General features: G+C 38.1%; 1 protein-coding gene across 11 annotated transcripts in view; it reads left to right on the plus strand.

Annotated features, from left to right (window-relative positions):
* ALG5 (ALG5 dolichyl-phosphate beta-glucosyltransferase) overlaps positions 1-18,798 on the plus strand; it is a 50,196-nt gene that overhangs the window by 24,927 nt on the left and 6,471 nt on the right. For all 11 annotated transcript variants that reach the window (XM_089303700.1, XM_089303703.1, XM_089303705.1 and 8 more), the window contains 2 exons: positions 10,526-10,585; positions 17,054-17,205. In XM_089303700.1, the coding sequence (XP_089159826.1) occupies positions 10,526-10,585; positions 17,054-17,205 (212 nt within the window). The remainder of the gene's footprint in view (positions 1-10,525; positions 10,586-17,053; positions 17,206-18,798) is intronic.

The raw sequence follows: 18,798 nt of genomic DNA on the forward strand, positions 1-18,798 counted from the left end.
TCTGTGGAGTGAACCAGTGGATGGAAGATGGTTCTCACTCTTTCTCTGTAACCCTTTTAAAACAAACAAATCTTAAAAAAAATAGTAATCGTAATTATAGGGAATAACCTCTCCAAAAAGATTTAGTACAACTTTATGCCATAACTTGAAAAAATGGAAGTTAAAGAAAGAAAATCCTGGTGCCATTCCCACCTTTCACAGATCATTTTGAGCAAAAAGGTAATTGTACAGAATTGTGAGCTTTTCACCAAACACCTTATGATCTGGAAAGAATCAACTTGAAAGAATCAATCAGCATCCTTGGATGACTTCAAACAGTGCCTACCCACGTCACACAATGTGCCAGGATTTCAGCAGAATCAGATCTTGCTGGGGTTTGTTATTTTCAGAACTTCAAGCTAAACACAGATCCATACTTCAGTGTAGTGCCATCTTGCCCAGGACACCGGACAGAATCTTCTAAAAGCAGGGAACCCAACAAAGCTGTGTAGAGCTCCACAAAAGGAGACCTCCACAGTAGCCTGGGTATAATACTCAGGCCTTGAAACTAGAGGAGAAAAAATAGGTGTCACAAACCTTAGAATTATACCAGTGAGCATTCCCCTGTGCTTTATGAGAACGGCCAGTGTTAAGACAAAATGAAAAGAATTAAAATTTCATGCAAAGGAAAGATAATCCTATCTGAGAGACCCCATTATTCAAGGAAAAGGATAAAATTAACATGAATATTTTAACTAAAGACAGAATGCTTAGTGCATTAATGCAATTAATGCTTAACGCAGTAAGAGTTCAGCAGCACAGATATTCAAAGGTGAGATGACAAAAAACTATATTAGAAGAAATTACAAAACTAAGGAAACAAATTGTGGGCCAAAAGAAGTTTAATAGAACTATCCGTGAATGAAATCAACCTAGTTTAGCTATTATACAAAAAATTGAACAACAGAAAAAAGTAAACATACTCGCAAAATCCAAAGAACCAGGCTATATAGTAACCAAATGCTGCTTATCCTACTTCCTGAAAATACTTGTTTCGTGGGATGTGAAATATCTTCCAACACCCATCATCCTATCTCAGCTCCCACTCTTCTTTATTTCCATTAGCTATGATTTGGGTTTTTTTTTTTTTAAGATACTAAATGAATTAACTAATTCTATATGTAATATAATATAAAATATAAAATGAATTAAATATATAAATTGAATTAAATATATGAATTAAATGAATCAATCAAATTAATTAAATATAAAATATTAAATGAATTTAAATGAATTAATATAAAATATAAAATGAATTAACTCATTTTAATTCTGTTAAAATATCCATATATCTGTGCCATTCAAAGCAGTAGACACACGTGGCTATTAAAATTAAATAAAAATTTAATTCCTCAGTCTCACTGGCCACATTTCAAATCCTCATGGCTAGTACCTACCTGTTGGGTAGCAGTTTCATCATAGAAAGTTCTTTCCAACAGTTGTGTTCCCATGTGACAGGAAATTACTGGATATGTTATATTTCATTCTTACCAGAAAACCTCTTCATCTGTCATGCTAGCCTAAAAGAAAAATGCTGTTGGTGAGATGTTACTTTGATTTTGTGTTTCTCCTTAGAGGCTAACAGAAACTTGGTAACTTTCTGCTGTGTTACCTCCGATGTTGAGGAGCCAGAGTGAGAGGCTGAGCAGAAGGTTAGCAACTGATTCTATAATTCTTTATTAGGACAAAGAACAATGCATTAAGAAAGATTAGGGAGTTAAAAAAATAAACAAAAAAATGTGAACCTTCCTCTTGTGAATCCAGTTTCCTTTATATTACTATGAAAAGGAAAGGAATTCTGATAATGTCTTTTTTCCTTATAATAATCCAGCTTACTGAATCAGTACTGTCAATGTTAAGATCATTAAAGAATTAAAGCCTATGATTATAATTAAGCTGTTAATTCACATTGTTAGTAATAGTCATAGCTCTCAGGAAACTTACCCTCTGAAGCTAACATGAGTGGAGGTGTTGGAAGGAATTGTCTTAATTATCTAATTCACGTACCAGCATATTTTCTTTGTAAAGGGCCATATAGTAAATATTTTAAACTTTAAAGCCATACAGTCTCTCACAACTACTCAGCTCTACAGTTGTAGTACAAAAGAAGAGCTAGACAGTATATAAATCAATGACCATGACTGTATTCAAGTAAAAGTTTATTTAAACAAAGACATAGCAGACCAGATTTTGGCCACAGAATATGGTTTGCTGACCTTTGATCTAATTTATCTCATGTTGTGAAATTTCATAACCACCAAGTGATCTTGTAGTCTTGGCTTGTATAGCCCTAATGATGCACAAACAGCCCATTTTACCTTCACAGTGATGAAGTTCCTCTTTGCATTCAAGGCGAAGTTGTGTCTTGAATCCGTCCTATCCCCCCCACCCCACCCTTTAGTTGGCTGTATCTTTTGTAACTGCACAATTTCCACTTCTTTGTGATAGCCCTTCAAGAGAGAGTTGTTTCTTCTCTACTTTTGGTTATCAGTAATTCTTCAAATTTTAAAACATAGCAGTTTTTTATTTTCCTGATGGTTTTCCGCTAACGATGTCTCAGTTTGTGTGTATTTGATTATCACATTGCATTGTTCCTTATTTGCCAGCTCTTGTTTATGAGCATCGCATTGAACCCAGCCTCCTCATCCTTTTTCTGGTATATTTGGGGGGCTTTTGTTTGAGTCTGTATTTCTTTTTATTTGCTTTGTTTAGGAGTGGAAGTATGGCTATTTATTCCTTTTTAACAATCAAATTTCAGTCTCTAAAGATAGAGGGTCTTATTCTGTCTTTAATGCAATTACTCTTCCCTTCTCAATTCACTTCAGCCACAAATTAGATAATCATGCCATGCTTATATTCTCCTAACCCCTAGGGTGGTTCTGAGAATAATGTGAAATAATGACAATAATTAGAATTATGAGTTTCAGAATCCATAATTATACAACCAACTCACTAGATGGCAGTAGTTAACTTATGTATCTCTTACAATGTTGTTTTGACTGTAAGTAGTTTTTTCTAATGTTTTCTTCTCAGTGGATTTTACTGGTTTTTTTTTTAATTGCAACAAAAAAGTGAATTGCTACTACTTTTTAACTTGTATCTCCTCTTAGAGTAACCAAATCATACCTATGATCTGATTATTCTTACAAGGTCAAGTTAGAAAAGTTGCTTATAGTTCCTTCTCTGAATACAATTGTTCTTATAAAGTTTTAAAACTAAATGTACGTAATTTAAGTAAAACTTTTTAAGATGCACACATGAAACATAGGCTCTTTACATTTTGTTCCCAAATAATTGATTTGTATAATCTTTTTGTATTTTTAAGATTTATTTATTTATTTATTTATTTATTGGATAGAGAGAGAGTTCTTCCATCTGCTATTGTCTGCAACATTAAGGTCTGGACCAGGCTGAAGCCAGGAGCCAGGGACTCCACCCTGGCCTCCCATACAGGTGGCAGGAGCCAAAGTACTTTGGCTATCTTCTGCTTCCTTTCTAGGCCCATTAGCAGGAAGCTGGATCTGAAGCAGAGTAGTCAGGATGCTGGTGTTGCAAGCCTTCACCTGCTGTGCCACAACCCTGTCCCCTATGTCTTCATTTTAATACGTAAAGCCTTTCTCTTAGGTTTTAGATTTCCTAATCAGTGATTATTCTACCTCTTTTAGCAAAAATAAAATGTGCTTGATTTTGCAGTACTTTTTCTAAGCAAAGCCTGTGATGATCACTTGTTTAGTAGCTTACCTATTTGAAATAGAATCCAAAAATCCCCAAATATACAAAATAGATGGCAAAAATTCTGTGTTCCAGTAATAATTAAAATAATTATTCAGGCTATGACTTAGACTATGAATTCTTATTCAGATGTAGTTCCAACCAGTTTAGTTTTAGATTTGTAATTCCACAAAGGACTAGAGGTAATGGATATGAAAAAGATAGAGTAAAATTACATTGAGGGAAAACTGTAGGAAGCAGCTATTAACCACATACACAATTCAGTCTGGATTGCTTAATCACTAATAACCCTCAGTAATTCTTTGTCTTCATTGTAGTATTACATGGTCTATAGCAGTATTGTTGCACCCACATTTCATCCTATGTGTAAACATGGATTATTCCATAAAAAACAACAGTTACTACTTACCTTTTTTTTTGGATGGGCCATATGAACAAGTCTCAGAAGCTAGTGCATTTATTTCACATTCTTATTGTGTGAATAAAAAGCCCGACTTCCTAGAGAGACACCTTACTTCCAAAATTGTGTGTCTTATAGACCACAGTTAGACAGGAATTTTGCCAAGATCTTTGTGAAAGCCAAATAAGAATGCAAAAATTAAAGTGCAGCTTTAAAAATGTAAAAATAAATAGACTATATATCAAATTCTCAGGAGAATATATCTCAATAAATGCACAAAATGTCTTTTCCATCAGAGCAGGAGTTTAATGTCAAAAACCTAGCTCAGTGAGTGAGGCCACTCGGCTTGAGAGTCTGCATCCTATATAAGAGTGCTTTTTGCATCTCACCTAATCTACTTCTGATTCAGCTGTCTGCTAATGCACTTGGGAAGCATTTATTTGAAAGGCAGAGTGATAGATCTTGATGAGTGCTTGTTCACTCATCAAATGGCTGCAACAGCTAGAGCTGGGCCGATCTGAAGCCAGGAGCCAGGAGCTTCTTCCGGGGCTCCCACGTGGATAGCAGGGGCCTAGACACTTGGGCTGTCCTCCACTGTTTTTCCCAGGCCATTAGCAGGTAGCTGCATCAGAAGAGGGGCAGCTAGGACTCAAACCAACACCCATATGGGATTCCGGCATCACAGTTGGCAGCTTTACCCACTGTGCCACAGAGCCAACCCATAAATGAATCTTGTAAACAAATAGGAGCCAGTGCTGTGCCTGTGGCACCGGCATCCCATTTGGGTGCCAGTTCGTGTCCCGGCTGCTCCTCTTCCGATGCAGCTCTGTGCTATAACCTGGGAAATCAATAGAAGATGGCCCAAGTCCTTGGACCCCTGCACCTACGTGGGAGAACTGGAAGAAGCTCCAGGCTCCTGGCTTTGGATCAGCTCAGCTCTGTATGTTGTGGCCATTTGGGGAGTGAACCAGCAGATGGAATATCTCTTTCCTTCTCCCTTTCCCTCTCTTTTCCCCTCCCTGCCCTCTTCCTTCTTCTCCCCCTTCTCACCTGGCCTCTCTACCTCTCTATAACTCTGCCTTTTAAATAAATAAATATTTAAATTTATAAAATATAAATAACCCTATACCAAACACCTACTTTGAAAGAAGTCATGATTTCAGTATTTCTTGTGCCAAAATACATTTTTTGATCCCATTTTTCCATGAATGTATGTATGTATGTGGAAAGCAGAGAGAGAGAAAGGAGAGAGCTTCCATCCACTGTTTCACTCCTCAAATGACCACAACAGCTTGAGGGGGCCAGGAGCCAGGAGCTTCTTCTGTGTCTCCCATATGGGTGCAGGGGCCCAAGCACTTGGGCCATCTTCTACAGCTTTTCCTAGGCCATAGCAGAGAGCTAGATTGGAAATGGAGCAGCCAGTACTCAAACTGGTGCCCATATGGGATGCTAGCACTGCAGGTGGCAGCTTTACCTGCTACACCACAGCGCCGGCCCCACCATGAACTTCTTAAAGTACCTTACCTGATATTTCCTAGAATGGAAAACAATAAACCTTCTGTAAAAGATTAAAGAATAAAAATTTTAATATATATAAACCACATTTGATCTCTGTTTCAGTATTATTTGTCTCCTTCCCTCACTCTGCCCTGCTTTTATTTTTTTAAACAACCTTTAGGTGATCAGAAACATTTCTTAGTTCATGGGTCATTTAAAAATAGCCAGCAGGCTGGATTTGACCCACATACATATTTTACTGACCTCCATTCTAGAAGATTAAAACCTTGTTCTTGACAACTATAATTTTTGCTAACCATAGAAAGTCTCAGAAATGTAATGTCTATGTACTGTCTATATAATTTCAAGAGAAAATGCTCTTAATTTATAAGTGTAGTCTGAATCAATGCTCTCTGTTCCAGTAGAAGGTAAGCTTTGTTAGAAGAGTGGCTGTGTAACTTCATCTCCAGTACCTGGAGTAGTGGAAATAATAGGTCCTCAATAAATAGCTGTGAAACAAATGAATACCACTTTAAGTCATTTCTGAAGGGAAAGCCATATGATGTATTAAAAATTGTATTTATAAATGATACCCAAAAGCCAAAATTACAATGTTGGGGTATGTGGCTAGATAAGCCAAATTTGTATAACTTCTCATTTGGATTTTAAGGGGACATTATGAAGAAGTAGATGGGCAACTGATTTTAAAATGCTGCCAATGTGAAAACTAGAAGAAATGGTGTGGCATCAGATGTATAATAGCATTTTTGTTTTGTTTTATTATTTTAATTAAAAATGTCTTCATTATAAAACTATCACTAAGACATTGGAGATTGGAGAAAGATTTGAAACAGCATCAAGGATTAAAGTAAGCAACCACATTCTATCAGCCAGAAATAACCAATGTTAATATTCCTTTAATGGGCCATTTCTTCTGAGTATTTATATTTCAACATTTAATGTAATAGGGTTTTGAACTTGATATAAAAGCATAAAGACTCATCTTGGTAGTAAATAATGAAAAAACTTGAGAAGTTACTCAGGTCATGCCCTTATCTCTAAACAGATTTTAAGATGTTTATCCATATTGTATGGATAAATGTTAATGTACTCCTTTTTTCTTATGGCTTTTTATTGTGATTTTGAACATACTTAGAGTGTGTAGTGTAATAAATATCAGTGTATTCATCAGCTATTTTCAACAGATATCTGCATTCTGACATACTTTTTAATGTATGAAAATACAATTTTTTCTTGTATTGAAAATATTTGGGAAAATCTTAACAATTGTTACAATTTAAATGTATTGCCTAGATTGGCTTTTGAACTGTAAGGACCTATTTTGGGGTTTTTGTTTTTAAATATTTATAGACATATGTTGATTTCAAATTTAGTTGTAATCACAACTTGGGAAACTATTTTCTGCCATGTGAAAAGAGCTAATTTTAAACATAACTTCATCCATCCTCCCCTGCTTTCTCAGGCACGTTAGCAGGGAGCTGGATCGGGGCAGAGCAGTGGGGACTAGAATCTGCACTTTGATATGGGATGCCAGTGTCACAAGTGGAGGCCTCACCCCCTATGCTATAACGCTGGCTCTTATTTAAATATTTGTCTCTTCACTTTGGATATGTTTGGGTTTTTGTCATCACTTTGCTGGTCAACAGTTTTTACAAATTTTTCATCTCAAATTAGTCTGTTGGGCTTCATATACTCATGCCTTGCTTGATCATTTTTTTTCGAGGTTTATAGGTTTTATTTTTTTAACTTTTATTTAATAAATAAAAATTTCCAAAATACAACTTTTGGATTATAGCGGCTTTTTCCCCCCATAACCACCCTCTCACCCACAACAATCCCATCTCCCACTCCCTCTCCCATCCCATTCTTCATCAAGATTCATTTTCAGTTATGCCTGAGATCATTTATACAATGACTCAACATTTTACACTTAAACTTTGGATGTATCTTAGTATAAAGTTAAGGAATATATGTTAGTATTCAGAAAAGAGGCTCACGTCCAATTCTGTATGTATGTTTCTGGTCTTTCCGTTCTGGTCCATGGATATGTCTATTCACATTCTGCTACTTTTGTTTTAATTATGATAACTTAATATGTTCTTAAGTCCTTTGGAACTAGTTCTTTTTTTTTTTCTTAAGATTCATTTTCGGCTGGCGCCGCCATTCACTAGGCTAATCCTCCAACTGTGGCACCAGCACCCCGGGTTCTAGTCCCGGTTGGGGTGCGAGATTCTGTCCCAGTTGCTCTTCCAGGCCAGCTCTCTGCTGTGGCCCAGGAGTGCAGTGGAGGATGGCCCAAGTGCTCTGGCCTTGCACCCGCATGGAAGACCAGGAGGAAGCACCTGGCTCCTGGCTTCAGATCGGCGCAGCATGCCGGCAGTAGCAGCCATTTGGGGGGTGAACCAATGGAAGGAAGACCTTTCTCTCTGTCTCTCTCTCACTGTCTAACTCTGCCTGTCAAAAAAAAAATTATTTTCTTTATATGAAAGAGTTACAGAGAGAGGTAGAGACAGAGAGAGAGGTCTTCCAACCACTGGTTCACACCCCACATGGCCGCAATGGCTGGAGCTACGCCAGTCCGGAGCCAGGAGCTTCTTCCAGGTCTCCCACGTGGGTGCAGGGGCCCAAGGACTTGGGCCATCTTCTGCTATCCCAGGCCATAGCAGAGAGCTGGATCGGAAGAGGAGCAGCAGGTACTCGAACCGGTATGTGTATGGTATGCTGGCACTTCAGGCCAGGGTTTTAACCCACTGTACCATAGCATCAGCCCCGGGATTAGTTCTTCGTGCTTTTTAGAATTTTAGAAATTTTATAATTTTCCTGGCCTTTTCCTTTATTTTTCAGTAGTAACTCTAAGATCATCTTACCTAGTGCAGTTAGAAATTATTTGGGTATTATTATTTATGTGGCTTTAAATTTACAGATTAATATAGGGAGCCCTGACTGTTCAGAGATTTCTGACATCTTAGAGCCATGATCATGACATGCCCTTCTGTGTGTTGAATTTTTTTATTTGCTTGTAAACATTTCCTTAGTTTACTTAGATCTTGCCATAGTTCTTATAAAGTTTATAATCAGGGTCCATTGTTGCGGTACAGCAGGTTAAGCTGCCACCTCCAAAGCCAGCCAGCTGCTCCACTTCTGATCTAGCTCCCTGCTAATATGCCTGAGTGCCTGAGAAGGCAACAGAAGATAGTCTCAGTGCTTGGGCCTCTGCACCCACCTGGCAGATCTGATGGAATTCCAGGCTTCTGGCTTCTGGCTGGCCCAGCTCTGGCTGTTGTAGCCATTAGGGAATGAACCAGCAGGTAGAAGGAATATATGTTAGTATATGTGTTTTGTCTTCTCTCTTTCAAATAAATAAATAAATCTTTTTTTAAAAAAAGTTATTTTTAGATTTTTTTCTCTCTGTCTCTCTCTCTTTCACTGTCACTCTGCCTGTCAAAAAAAAATATTATTTAAAAGTATGAATTTAGGGCCTAGTGCTGTGATGCAGCAGGATAAAGCCCTGGCCTGCAGTGCTGGCATTCCATATGGGCACTGGTTCGAATCCAAACTGCTCCACTTCCAATCCGGCTCTCTGCTAATGCACCTGGAAAAGCAGCAGAGGGTGGCCCAATTCCCTGAGCCCCCGGCACCCACGTGGGAGATCTAGAAGAAGCTCCTGGCTCCTGGCTTTGGATCAGCCCAGCTCTGGCCAGTGTGGTCATTTGGGGACTGAACCAGCAGATAGAAGACCTCTCTCTCTCTGTAACTCTGTCTTTAAAAAAATGAATCTTTTTTTTTTTAAAGTATGAATTTAGGGAGAGGGCAGGTGCTTGACCTCTTGTAAGTTAAGACTCCTACATCTCGATCAGAGTGCTTAGATTCAGTGCACACACTGGCTCCTGATTCTAGCTTTCTGCTAATGCAGACCCTGGGAGGCAGCAGTGGTGATTCAGTAGTTAGGTCCCTGCTACTCAATGTGAGAGAGGTCTGTTAAGTTTCTGGCTCCTAGCTTCAGCTTCAGCCCAGCCCCAGCCATCACAGGTATTTGGGAAGTGAACTGGGAGATGAGAGTATTCTCTGATTCTCAAATAGATGAAAATAGGAATTTTGCCATTTATATTTAGCCCTATTCAGTTCAAATTCAGTATTTTCTTAGTAAGTACAGTTAAGCTCCTCAAAACTGTACATATTCTGAACTTATCAATAAACCTTTAAAAACTTTAATTTTAAAAAATTTTTATTTTATTTGAAAGAGAAATTTCCCATCCAATGATTCATTCCCCAAATGCCTACAACAGCCAGGACTGGAGCAAGCTGAAGCTAGGAGCAGGGAACTCAGTCCAGGTCTCCAGAATGGATGGTAGTGACCTAAGTTCTTAAACCATTACTTGATGCCTCCCTGAGTGTGCATTAGCAGGAACCTGGAACCAAAAGTGGAGCCAAGACTCAAATATAAGCACAATGATATGAGAGCTCCAAGTAGCATCTTACCTCCTGTGCTACATGCCTGCCCCTAAAGGATTTTTAATTATCAAGTTTTTTTTAAAAGATTTTAAGAAGCCAGGAGCTTCTTCAGCATGGGTGACAGGGGACCATTACGTGGGCTATCTTCTGCTGCTTTCTCATGTTCACTAGCAGAGAGCTGAATTAGAAGTGGAGCTGCCAGGACTTGAACCACTGCCTATATGGGATGCTGGTATTGTAGGCAGCAGCTTAACCCACTGTGCCACAACACTGGCCCCTTAACTTTCTAAGTTTCTAAAAATGAGATGGTCATGCTGAAAATAAATATGTTTCTATGAGAGAGATATAAATATTGAAAAACTGTTCCACTGCTTTTCTCCTCAGGATCAAATGGCTATTGCATGTGGATCTCGGGCTCATTTGGAAAAAGAATCAATTGCTCAGGTGAGAATTTACTTAACTGCATGAAATAGCAGTATTTTCTTTTCTCTTTTTACATATACGTTTGCTAAGAAATAAGCTTTCTTCTTTAATGTCTTAAAAATGTTGTTCTTTTCAACCTCATTTAAACCGTCATGAAGTTTATGAAACATTGCCATATTTCAGAATAGGCAAACTTTTCCACATAATTAATTTTTGAACCAGTCAACCTGCCTTTATTTTTTTTATTATTGGTGCAGTTATGTACTATACAGATTGAGAATCCTCTATCCAGAATTTCAGAATGTTCCAAAATCTGAAGCTTTTTGAGTGCTGACCGTGAAACCACACGTGGAAAATTTCACACCATGAAACTTTGTTTCATACATGGAAGTATTATATAAAAGTTTCTTCAGGCTATGTGCAGAAAGTATATGTAAAACATAAGTGAATTTCTTGTGTAGACTTGGGTACCTTCCCCAAAGATAATTTCACTATATACATTTTATAATATATATTACATATGTTATGTATAATAAATATTTTATATTATGTAAAATTTGAAACACTTCTGGTTCCAGATATTTTGAACAAATGATACTTAACCATATTTTAAGTGAATTTCATTCAGAGTTTAAATACTTGGTTTTAGCCTTGTTCCTCTTAGAAAAGGACCATGCTTTAAAATATGAAAGATTTGTGATTGCCTGGTTTAGAAAGACCTTTAAAAAATACTGAAGATGTTAAATTCTTCCTTTTATAGATTGTGCTAGAATAACTTGAAGGAAGAATTAATATCCTATTATGGGGCCGGCGCTGCAGCTCAACAGGCTAATCCTCCGCCTAGCGGCGCCGGCACCCCAGGTTCTAGTCCCGGTCGGGGCGCCAGATTCTGTCCTGGTTGCCCCTCTTCCAGGCCAGCTCTCTGCTGTGGCCAGGGAGTGCAGTGGAGGATGGCCCAAGTGCTTGGGCCCTGCACCCCATGGGAGACCAGGAGAAGCACCTGGCTCCTGCCTTCGGATCAGTGCGGTGCGCCAGCCACAGCAAGAGTAGTATTTTTCATGGTGAAAATTATCTAAGGAGCTTTTTTTTTTAATGTACAAGCAGCCTTCAAAAAGTTCATAGAAAATGGGTATTATGAGAAAGGTATGCATGGATTTCTAAAAAAAGATGCACCAAAATAAACTTATCTTTTAATACCACTTTCTTGCAATCTTTCTGAAATCTGAATCAGATTCTAGAGGTAGGACCAGGAGTCTGCATTTTCAGCAGTTTTCTTGGTGACCATATACACACTGAACTTTGAGAATGAAAGATTGGACCATCCCCTCAAGATGCTGAAATAAGAAGACATAATTTTTTTCAAGGTATACTGATGGCAGAGTCACAAAACTTCTTAGAGATTATGCATAAGTATGGAAACCTATACTCTGCTCTTTTAGAAATAAATTATTTTAACATCCTCAGCATCTAGTCTAGTATCCTGTACACCATGTAGACTCTCACTGGGGTTCAAAAAAGACTTAAATTATTAACCATAGAGATTTTAGCACACTTAGTAATTTAAAATAGAGAACATAAAGATGAGCTGATCCAACTTCATCAGGTTAGTGATACACAAGATTAAGAAAAGGGAAGAAGTGTGTGTCCAAGATGTTCATTATTTATCATTACGAAATGCTAGAAACTAAAATACTAAATCCCACCAATAGGAAATAAAGGCATATCATCTGCCTGGACTATGCAGGTGATAATTCTGATGATAATAGATACTGTTCATAAGTGGGATTTTAAAATTATTAAATAAAATATAAAAATCTAAATTATTAGATTGTATGAAAAAGAGTATTATAAATAAGTGTAACTTAAAAGAATTTTTTACAGAGGTTTTCACATAGCTGATTACAAAGGTAATTGAAATTAATTTAAATTAATTTTGTGTATAAATATTTTCCAAAAATACATAAGCACAAAAAGGATGATCTGCTTGATAAAGGAGAAAGATTAGAGAAATAGGAAGCAAGAGAGAAATTAGCTATTTGAGTTAGTTATTTAATCTAGGAAGGAGAGAGTTGGCACCTGTATTTCTTATATATAGCTATATAGCAATAGAAATGAACCAGGTATTTGAGGTGTTTTGTTTTTTTGTTGTTGTTGTTGTTGTTTTTTTATTGAGAGGTAGAGCTACAGACAGAGAGAGGGAGATACTGAAAGGTAGGTCTTCCATCCAATGGCCAGAGCTGGGCTTATCTGAAGCCAGGAGTCAGGAGCTTCTTCCAGGTCTCCCACGTGGGTGCAGGGGCCCAAGCACTTGGGCCATCTTCTGCTGCTTTCCCAGGCCATAGCAGAGAGCTGAATCAGAAGAGGAGCAGGGCAAGACTTGAACTGGCACCCATATGGGTTGCCAGTGCTGCAAGTGGAGGCTTAGCCTACTGCACCATAGCGCCGGCCCCCTGAGTTGTTTTTAATGATATAAATTCTTTTCGCTTAGAACCTCAATTAGTTGAAAACTGTAAATTTTTTCCCTAGAAATAGCATTTTTTTAAAAGATTTATTTATTTATTTGGAAGTCAGAGCTACACAGAGAGAGAAAGAGAAGCAGAGAGAGAGAGAGAGGTCTTCCATCCACTGGTTCACTCCCCGGATGGCCGCAACAGCTGGAGCTGCACCAGTTTGAAGCCAGGAGCCAGGAGCTTCTTCCAAGTCTCCAATGCAGGTGCAGGGGCCCAAGGACTTGGGCCATCTTCTGCTGCTTTTCCAAGCCATAGCAAAGAGCTGGATTGGAAGTGGAGCAGCCAGGTCTCAAACCAGCACTGCAAGCGGAGGCTTTACCCTCTAGGCAACAGCGCCTGCCCTAGAAATAGTATTTGAATGAGACTGGGCTATATCCTAAATCTTCTACTTAGCACAGTTACAGCCAGACATGAAAAAATCTATCCCAGCATCACATATATTTATAAGTTGTCTTGTCTCCTGCTATCCATTCCTCCATCTCTAAAACCTTGTGATTGATTTAGTGCTTTGAGTCCCTGTAGGATTGTTCACTAATCAATGGAAAGAAAGGGTGCCCTGACCACTGACCTGAGATCAGCACTTGTCCACCACAGATGCTCTGTATAACTGCTGCTCAGTACACTTGTGGTTCAAGTCTAGATTATTCTCTTAGAACTATACCTAACTTATAGCAGTCATTTCCAAGAGGCAAGGCATGCATCTGCCGTGGGTCCAGGGAACTATAGCCTGGACTTCCCTTTCTCATAATGTCCTATAAGTAATATAAACCCTTGCATGGTAATGTCTATGGGCAGATCACAAGAATTGATCAAGACAGCAAATAGCAAATCCAGTAGCATATTGCCTAATGTTCACACATATCTTTCCGAAATATTTTTATACATATTCGCAAGTAATTTCACCATTATTTTACTGCTATGTTGGGCGACAAACATGACACTCACTGGTAGAGTATTTTAGTCCCCTTAAAGGTGCTCATGTGTCTGTATAGCAGTGATATTTATATTCGCTAGGTATTCTTGACTTTGTTATTTTAAAGGGATTGAAAATCGAACCCAATAATAATTCTTTATTGCTTTGAAGAGTATTTGCTTAAGTCTTGGGACTTCTTTGAACTTATTTTAGATAGTGAAGTTACCAGTCAGCTTTAAATTTCACCTGAATTCCTTGTTTGCAGTTCATAAACATTAGAGATATGGTTAATATTGAAACAGTGAACTTCTTTTTCTTTCATGTTTTTAAATGTCCATTTTAGAATTGTATAGAATGCTTCTCTATGAGCTTGTTTTCATTTTACTAAACAAGTCTAAACTATGTTTTAGATGTCTTCTGAGTTTTAAGATATTTAAACAAATTTTAAAAATCAAAGCAAAATCCTCTTGTGTGTGGTTTACCTCGTTATTCTTTTACGTATGTTAGAAATCAAGCAACTTAGGGGCCGGCACCGTGGCTCACTTGGTTAATCCTCCACCTGTGGCGCCGGCATCCCATATGGGCTCTGGGTTCTAGTCCCAGTTGCTCCTCTTCCAGTCCCAGTTGCTCCTCTTCCAGTCCAGCTCTCTGCTGGTGGTCTGGGAAGGCAGTGAAGGATGGCCCAAGTGCTTGGGCCCCTGCACCCACATGGGAGACCAGGAAGAAGCACCTGGTTCCTGGCTTCGGATCGGCATAGTTCTGGCTGTGGCGGCCATTTGGGGAGTGAACCAATGGAAGGAAGACCTTTCTCTGTCTCTCTCTCTCACTGTCTAACTGTCAAATAAATTAAAAAAAAAAAAAAAGAAAGAAATCAAGCAACTTAGAGTCTTTATGTGACCTCTACACATTTCTGCTTTTTTAAAAAGAGCCGTTTTCCTAAAACAAAACAAAATTAGCATCCAAGCAGAAGCAGTTGTTTGTATTTTTATTTGCAAACAAATAAGCTCACTAAAATCACATTAAGAAAAATCAGCTTGGAGCCAGCACTGTGGCTTAGTGGGTAAAGCTGCTGCCTGCAGTGTCGGCATCCCATATGGGTACTGGTTGGAGACCTGGCTGCTTCACTTCCAATCCAACTCTCTGCTATGGCCTGAGAAAGCAGTAGAAGATGGCCCAAACCCTTGGGCCCCTGCACCTTCATGGGAGACCCAGAAGAAGCTCCTGGCTCCTGGCTCCTGGCTTTAGATCGGCGCAGCTCTAGCTGTTGCAGCCAATTGGGAAATAAACCAGCTGTTGGAAGACCTCTCGCTCGGCCGCATGCACGCGCGCTCTCTCTCTCTTTCTCTGCCTCTCCTTCTCCCTTTGTGAAACTCTGACTTTCAAATAAATAAATAAATCTTTTAAAAAAGAGAGGGAGAAAAGAAAAATCAGCCAAGGAGAATAGATTACAGGTATTGTTTTTCTACCTTTAATTTTTTTTCTATCTTTCAATTTCTATTTGTTCCTTTCCTAAGCGTAAATGCTCTTTTGGAGTTTTAATCAGTCAACCAGTAATTATTGGAAGTATTTTATATGGAAGGCACTTGAGCAAGCTGTTGTGAGAATACCAAGGTATTTTAAGATGAGGTTTCTGCCCTGTCTACTTAGAGAGGTAAGACATATGTATTTACATCAAAACATATGCAGTGATTCAAGATCATATATGAGAAATGCTCAATTATCTTTTTTTAAAAAATGCTTGTTTTACATACGTTATAGATAAGTATTTTATTCTTCCTTCCCTCCTGGCCCTGTTTAATACACAAGTGAAATTGTGGTCAGAAGGATAAAGTAAGCTTTCAGGCTTTTTTCCTTCCTAAAAAGCACTTAGTTCCTGTTAGTTTGTGCCAAGGCACATGACTCATTAACAGCTTTAATATATTTTCATTTAACCTGTATTTATAACTTTGTGAGGTAGGCATTTCATTCCCATTTTATAGATGAGGAAACCAGAATTAAAAAGGCCATCATACTAATTAGTAATGCAGCCAGAATTCATATATATCTGCTCAGTTTGGGGCTTTTTCTGTTTTATTGTCCAACTTTGTGGTCCAAGTTGATGAGACTATCAAAAGACATGTGAGTGAAGAATGATACTGAGTATTATAATTTTGAAAAGCAAAAGGAGGAGGGGTCTTTAATATGAGATATGAAATATTCTGCATAGACTTTTAATAGGTTACTTACTTGCATATGTAATGCAACATCCCGTGAGCTTATTACCTTAACTAGAGAATGTTTGAGTAGATCCTATTTTTTATCTTATATATGGAAGTGTTGAGTACAGTAGTAATTAATATCATATTCTTATGTTTTCAATAATTAATAACATATTTTATGTTACTAATCATAATTCATCATTAATAACAATAGTGAGTCCTCAGAATTTAAAACTGCTTAAATTTAGTATCTATGGTATTAAAAAATTTAGTCTTTACAATATATTTAATTAGTTATATGGTGTATTTAATTAGAGAGAGACTGGATTTTTGTTTCAAAACTTTTTTCTAATCTAACCTTTGTGATATTCTCCCATACCCCTTCAATCAATATTCTAATTAACTAGGTATCAAACTGCATGCTCAAATTTTAGTGTTTTGTTTTGCCTATACTTTCTAAAAACCTGGTTTTCTTGTAACTAAAATCTATGTGGGGCAGAGGCATTGAATATGTAGGTATCTGAAGTTCTGCCTGCTCATAGCAGCCATGCAGCAGTTTCTCCTGGGAGATTGAAGCCCTGGACTCTTACCTACTTAGGTCCTGTGACTTTTCTTGTCTGACTGAACCTCCAAAAAATCAGTAGCCATTTCTCCAGCGCCTCTGTTCTGCTGTAAGCAATAGGCATTCTCACTGTGTCTCTTTAATGTGAGTATACTTTGCTGGCGAAGCTAATGGAACAATGGTGTTCATATGTAAGATCTGCCCAGTCAATTAAATATTAAAATACAGTTTTCTGCAGCCAGGTGTTTTCAATGTCTGTGTTACACATAAATAGAAAAGTCATTTATCTTTTGTCTTTGTTTTCAGCGTTCTTACTTCCGTACTCTTCTTATGTATGGGTTCCACTTTCTGGTGTGGTTCCTTTGTGTCAAAGGAATAAGGGACACACAATGTGGGTTCAAATTATTAACTCGAGAAGCAGCTTCACGGACGTTTTCATCTCTACACATTGAACGATGGTAGGTTTCTAACTGGGATGTATCTGGTATATCTTATTACCCAGAAGTTATTCCAGGTAACAAGAAGCAGTCCTGTTTTCTCATAAAAAGACACCCAGAATTAAACAAAATTGACACTTATGCACATAAATCTAATCTGTGTCCTTACATTTTTGCTGTGGTGGATCTTATCTTGAAAATGCTTCAAGCCCACCATATGGTTTAAAGATATATATTCATCTTAATTGTAGTTGATATAAATTGAGAAACCTGAAAACATCCTGTTTGCTTCAACTTCCTTTTTCTTTCCCCCTTAAAAAAGCTCAGAAATCTCAAAGCAGAATAGGGAAACCATTTTCTCTTCTTTTTACAGATGAAAGCTCTCTCCTAAGACCATTTCTTTGACCTTTGCATCCCCTTTCTCAAAAACCTAGCCCTGTGCATTTCTCTCTTGTATATTTAACCTTTCCTCTTGATCACAGTTTTCCCAGAAAGCCTTCCATTGACCCATACTCCTAAGTTTCAAGCTGCAGTCCATCTCTGCCCTCACAGCCAACCTTTTCTTGAAGCAGTGCTGTATATTAGCTGTCTTCATTTTCTTGCTTCTATTCATCCCTCATCCGACCTTCATGTAGGATGTTTTCCATCCCTCCATCTAAACATCTATTTACCTCCAGTCATTAAACCTGGTGGTCCTGTTAACTGTCTGTCATACCTGACCCGTCAGTGACATTCAGTGGGTTTGCATTGTCTCTAATTACTGATTACCTTAAAAGAGACCCACCCCGGACCTCCCCCAGCTAGCTCTCAGCCTGTTTACTGAATTGCACTGTCACACACAAACTAGAAAACTTGACATTCCCCACTTCCACTGCTAACATTTAATCTATGGCCAAGGCTCATCGATTTTAGTTTTTATATCTTGTTTTGGTTCATCTCAACACCACCACCTAGGACATCATCCTTTTCCAGACTACAAGGCTACAGCCCCCAGTGTCTTTTCAAAACTTGAAACTGATCAATCATATCAACCTCTTCTGCTTAAAGTCCTTCAGTGGCTTCTCATGACTGTTGGAGGCGCTGCATGGTCTGTCTCCTGTCTCCAGCCGCAGACATTCTTCCCTTCCCAGCTTCTTCAGATCATCCTTCATGCAGCTTGCCCTCTCTCCAAGCTAGCTTAGGTGCCCCCAGTTGTATACCATGGCGGTACAATGTGCTTTATCCATAGTACATGTCCCATATGTAGTTTTTTTTATTATTTCTGTAATTATTTAATTTGTCTCCTCTGCTAAAGTATAAACTATACAAGAGCAAGAATCCCATCTGATTTTGCTTATCAGTATATTCTTCTGTGCAATAGAATGTCTAGCACATAATAAGTACCTGAGAAATACTGTTGAAGGAGTTGATAGTTGATGTTACTCATGACTTCTGTGTGAATCCTGATCATGGTGGGCATCTATGTATTCTATATACCCATATTTGTAGTCTCCACCACTTTTGCGCATCTGTTTGTAAAGTTCTGTTGTTTCTTGAAATAGATGTCAACATAACTCCCAAAAATTGCTTTAAGGAAATTTTAATTTCAGAATCAAAACGATCATTCATACATTA

Source organism: Oryctolagus cuniculus, chromosome 9 (assembly GCF_051225735.1).
Source record: "Oryctolagus cuniculus isolate XC-2025 breed Fujian yellow rabbit chromosome 9, ASM5122573v1, whole genome shotgun sequence".
NCBI lineage: Eukaryota > Metazoa > Chordata > Mammalia > Lagomorpha > Leporidae > Oryctolagus > Oryctolagus cuniculus.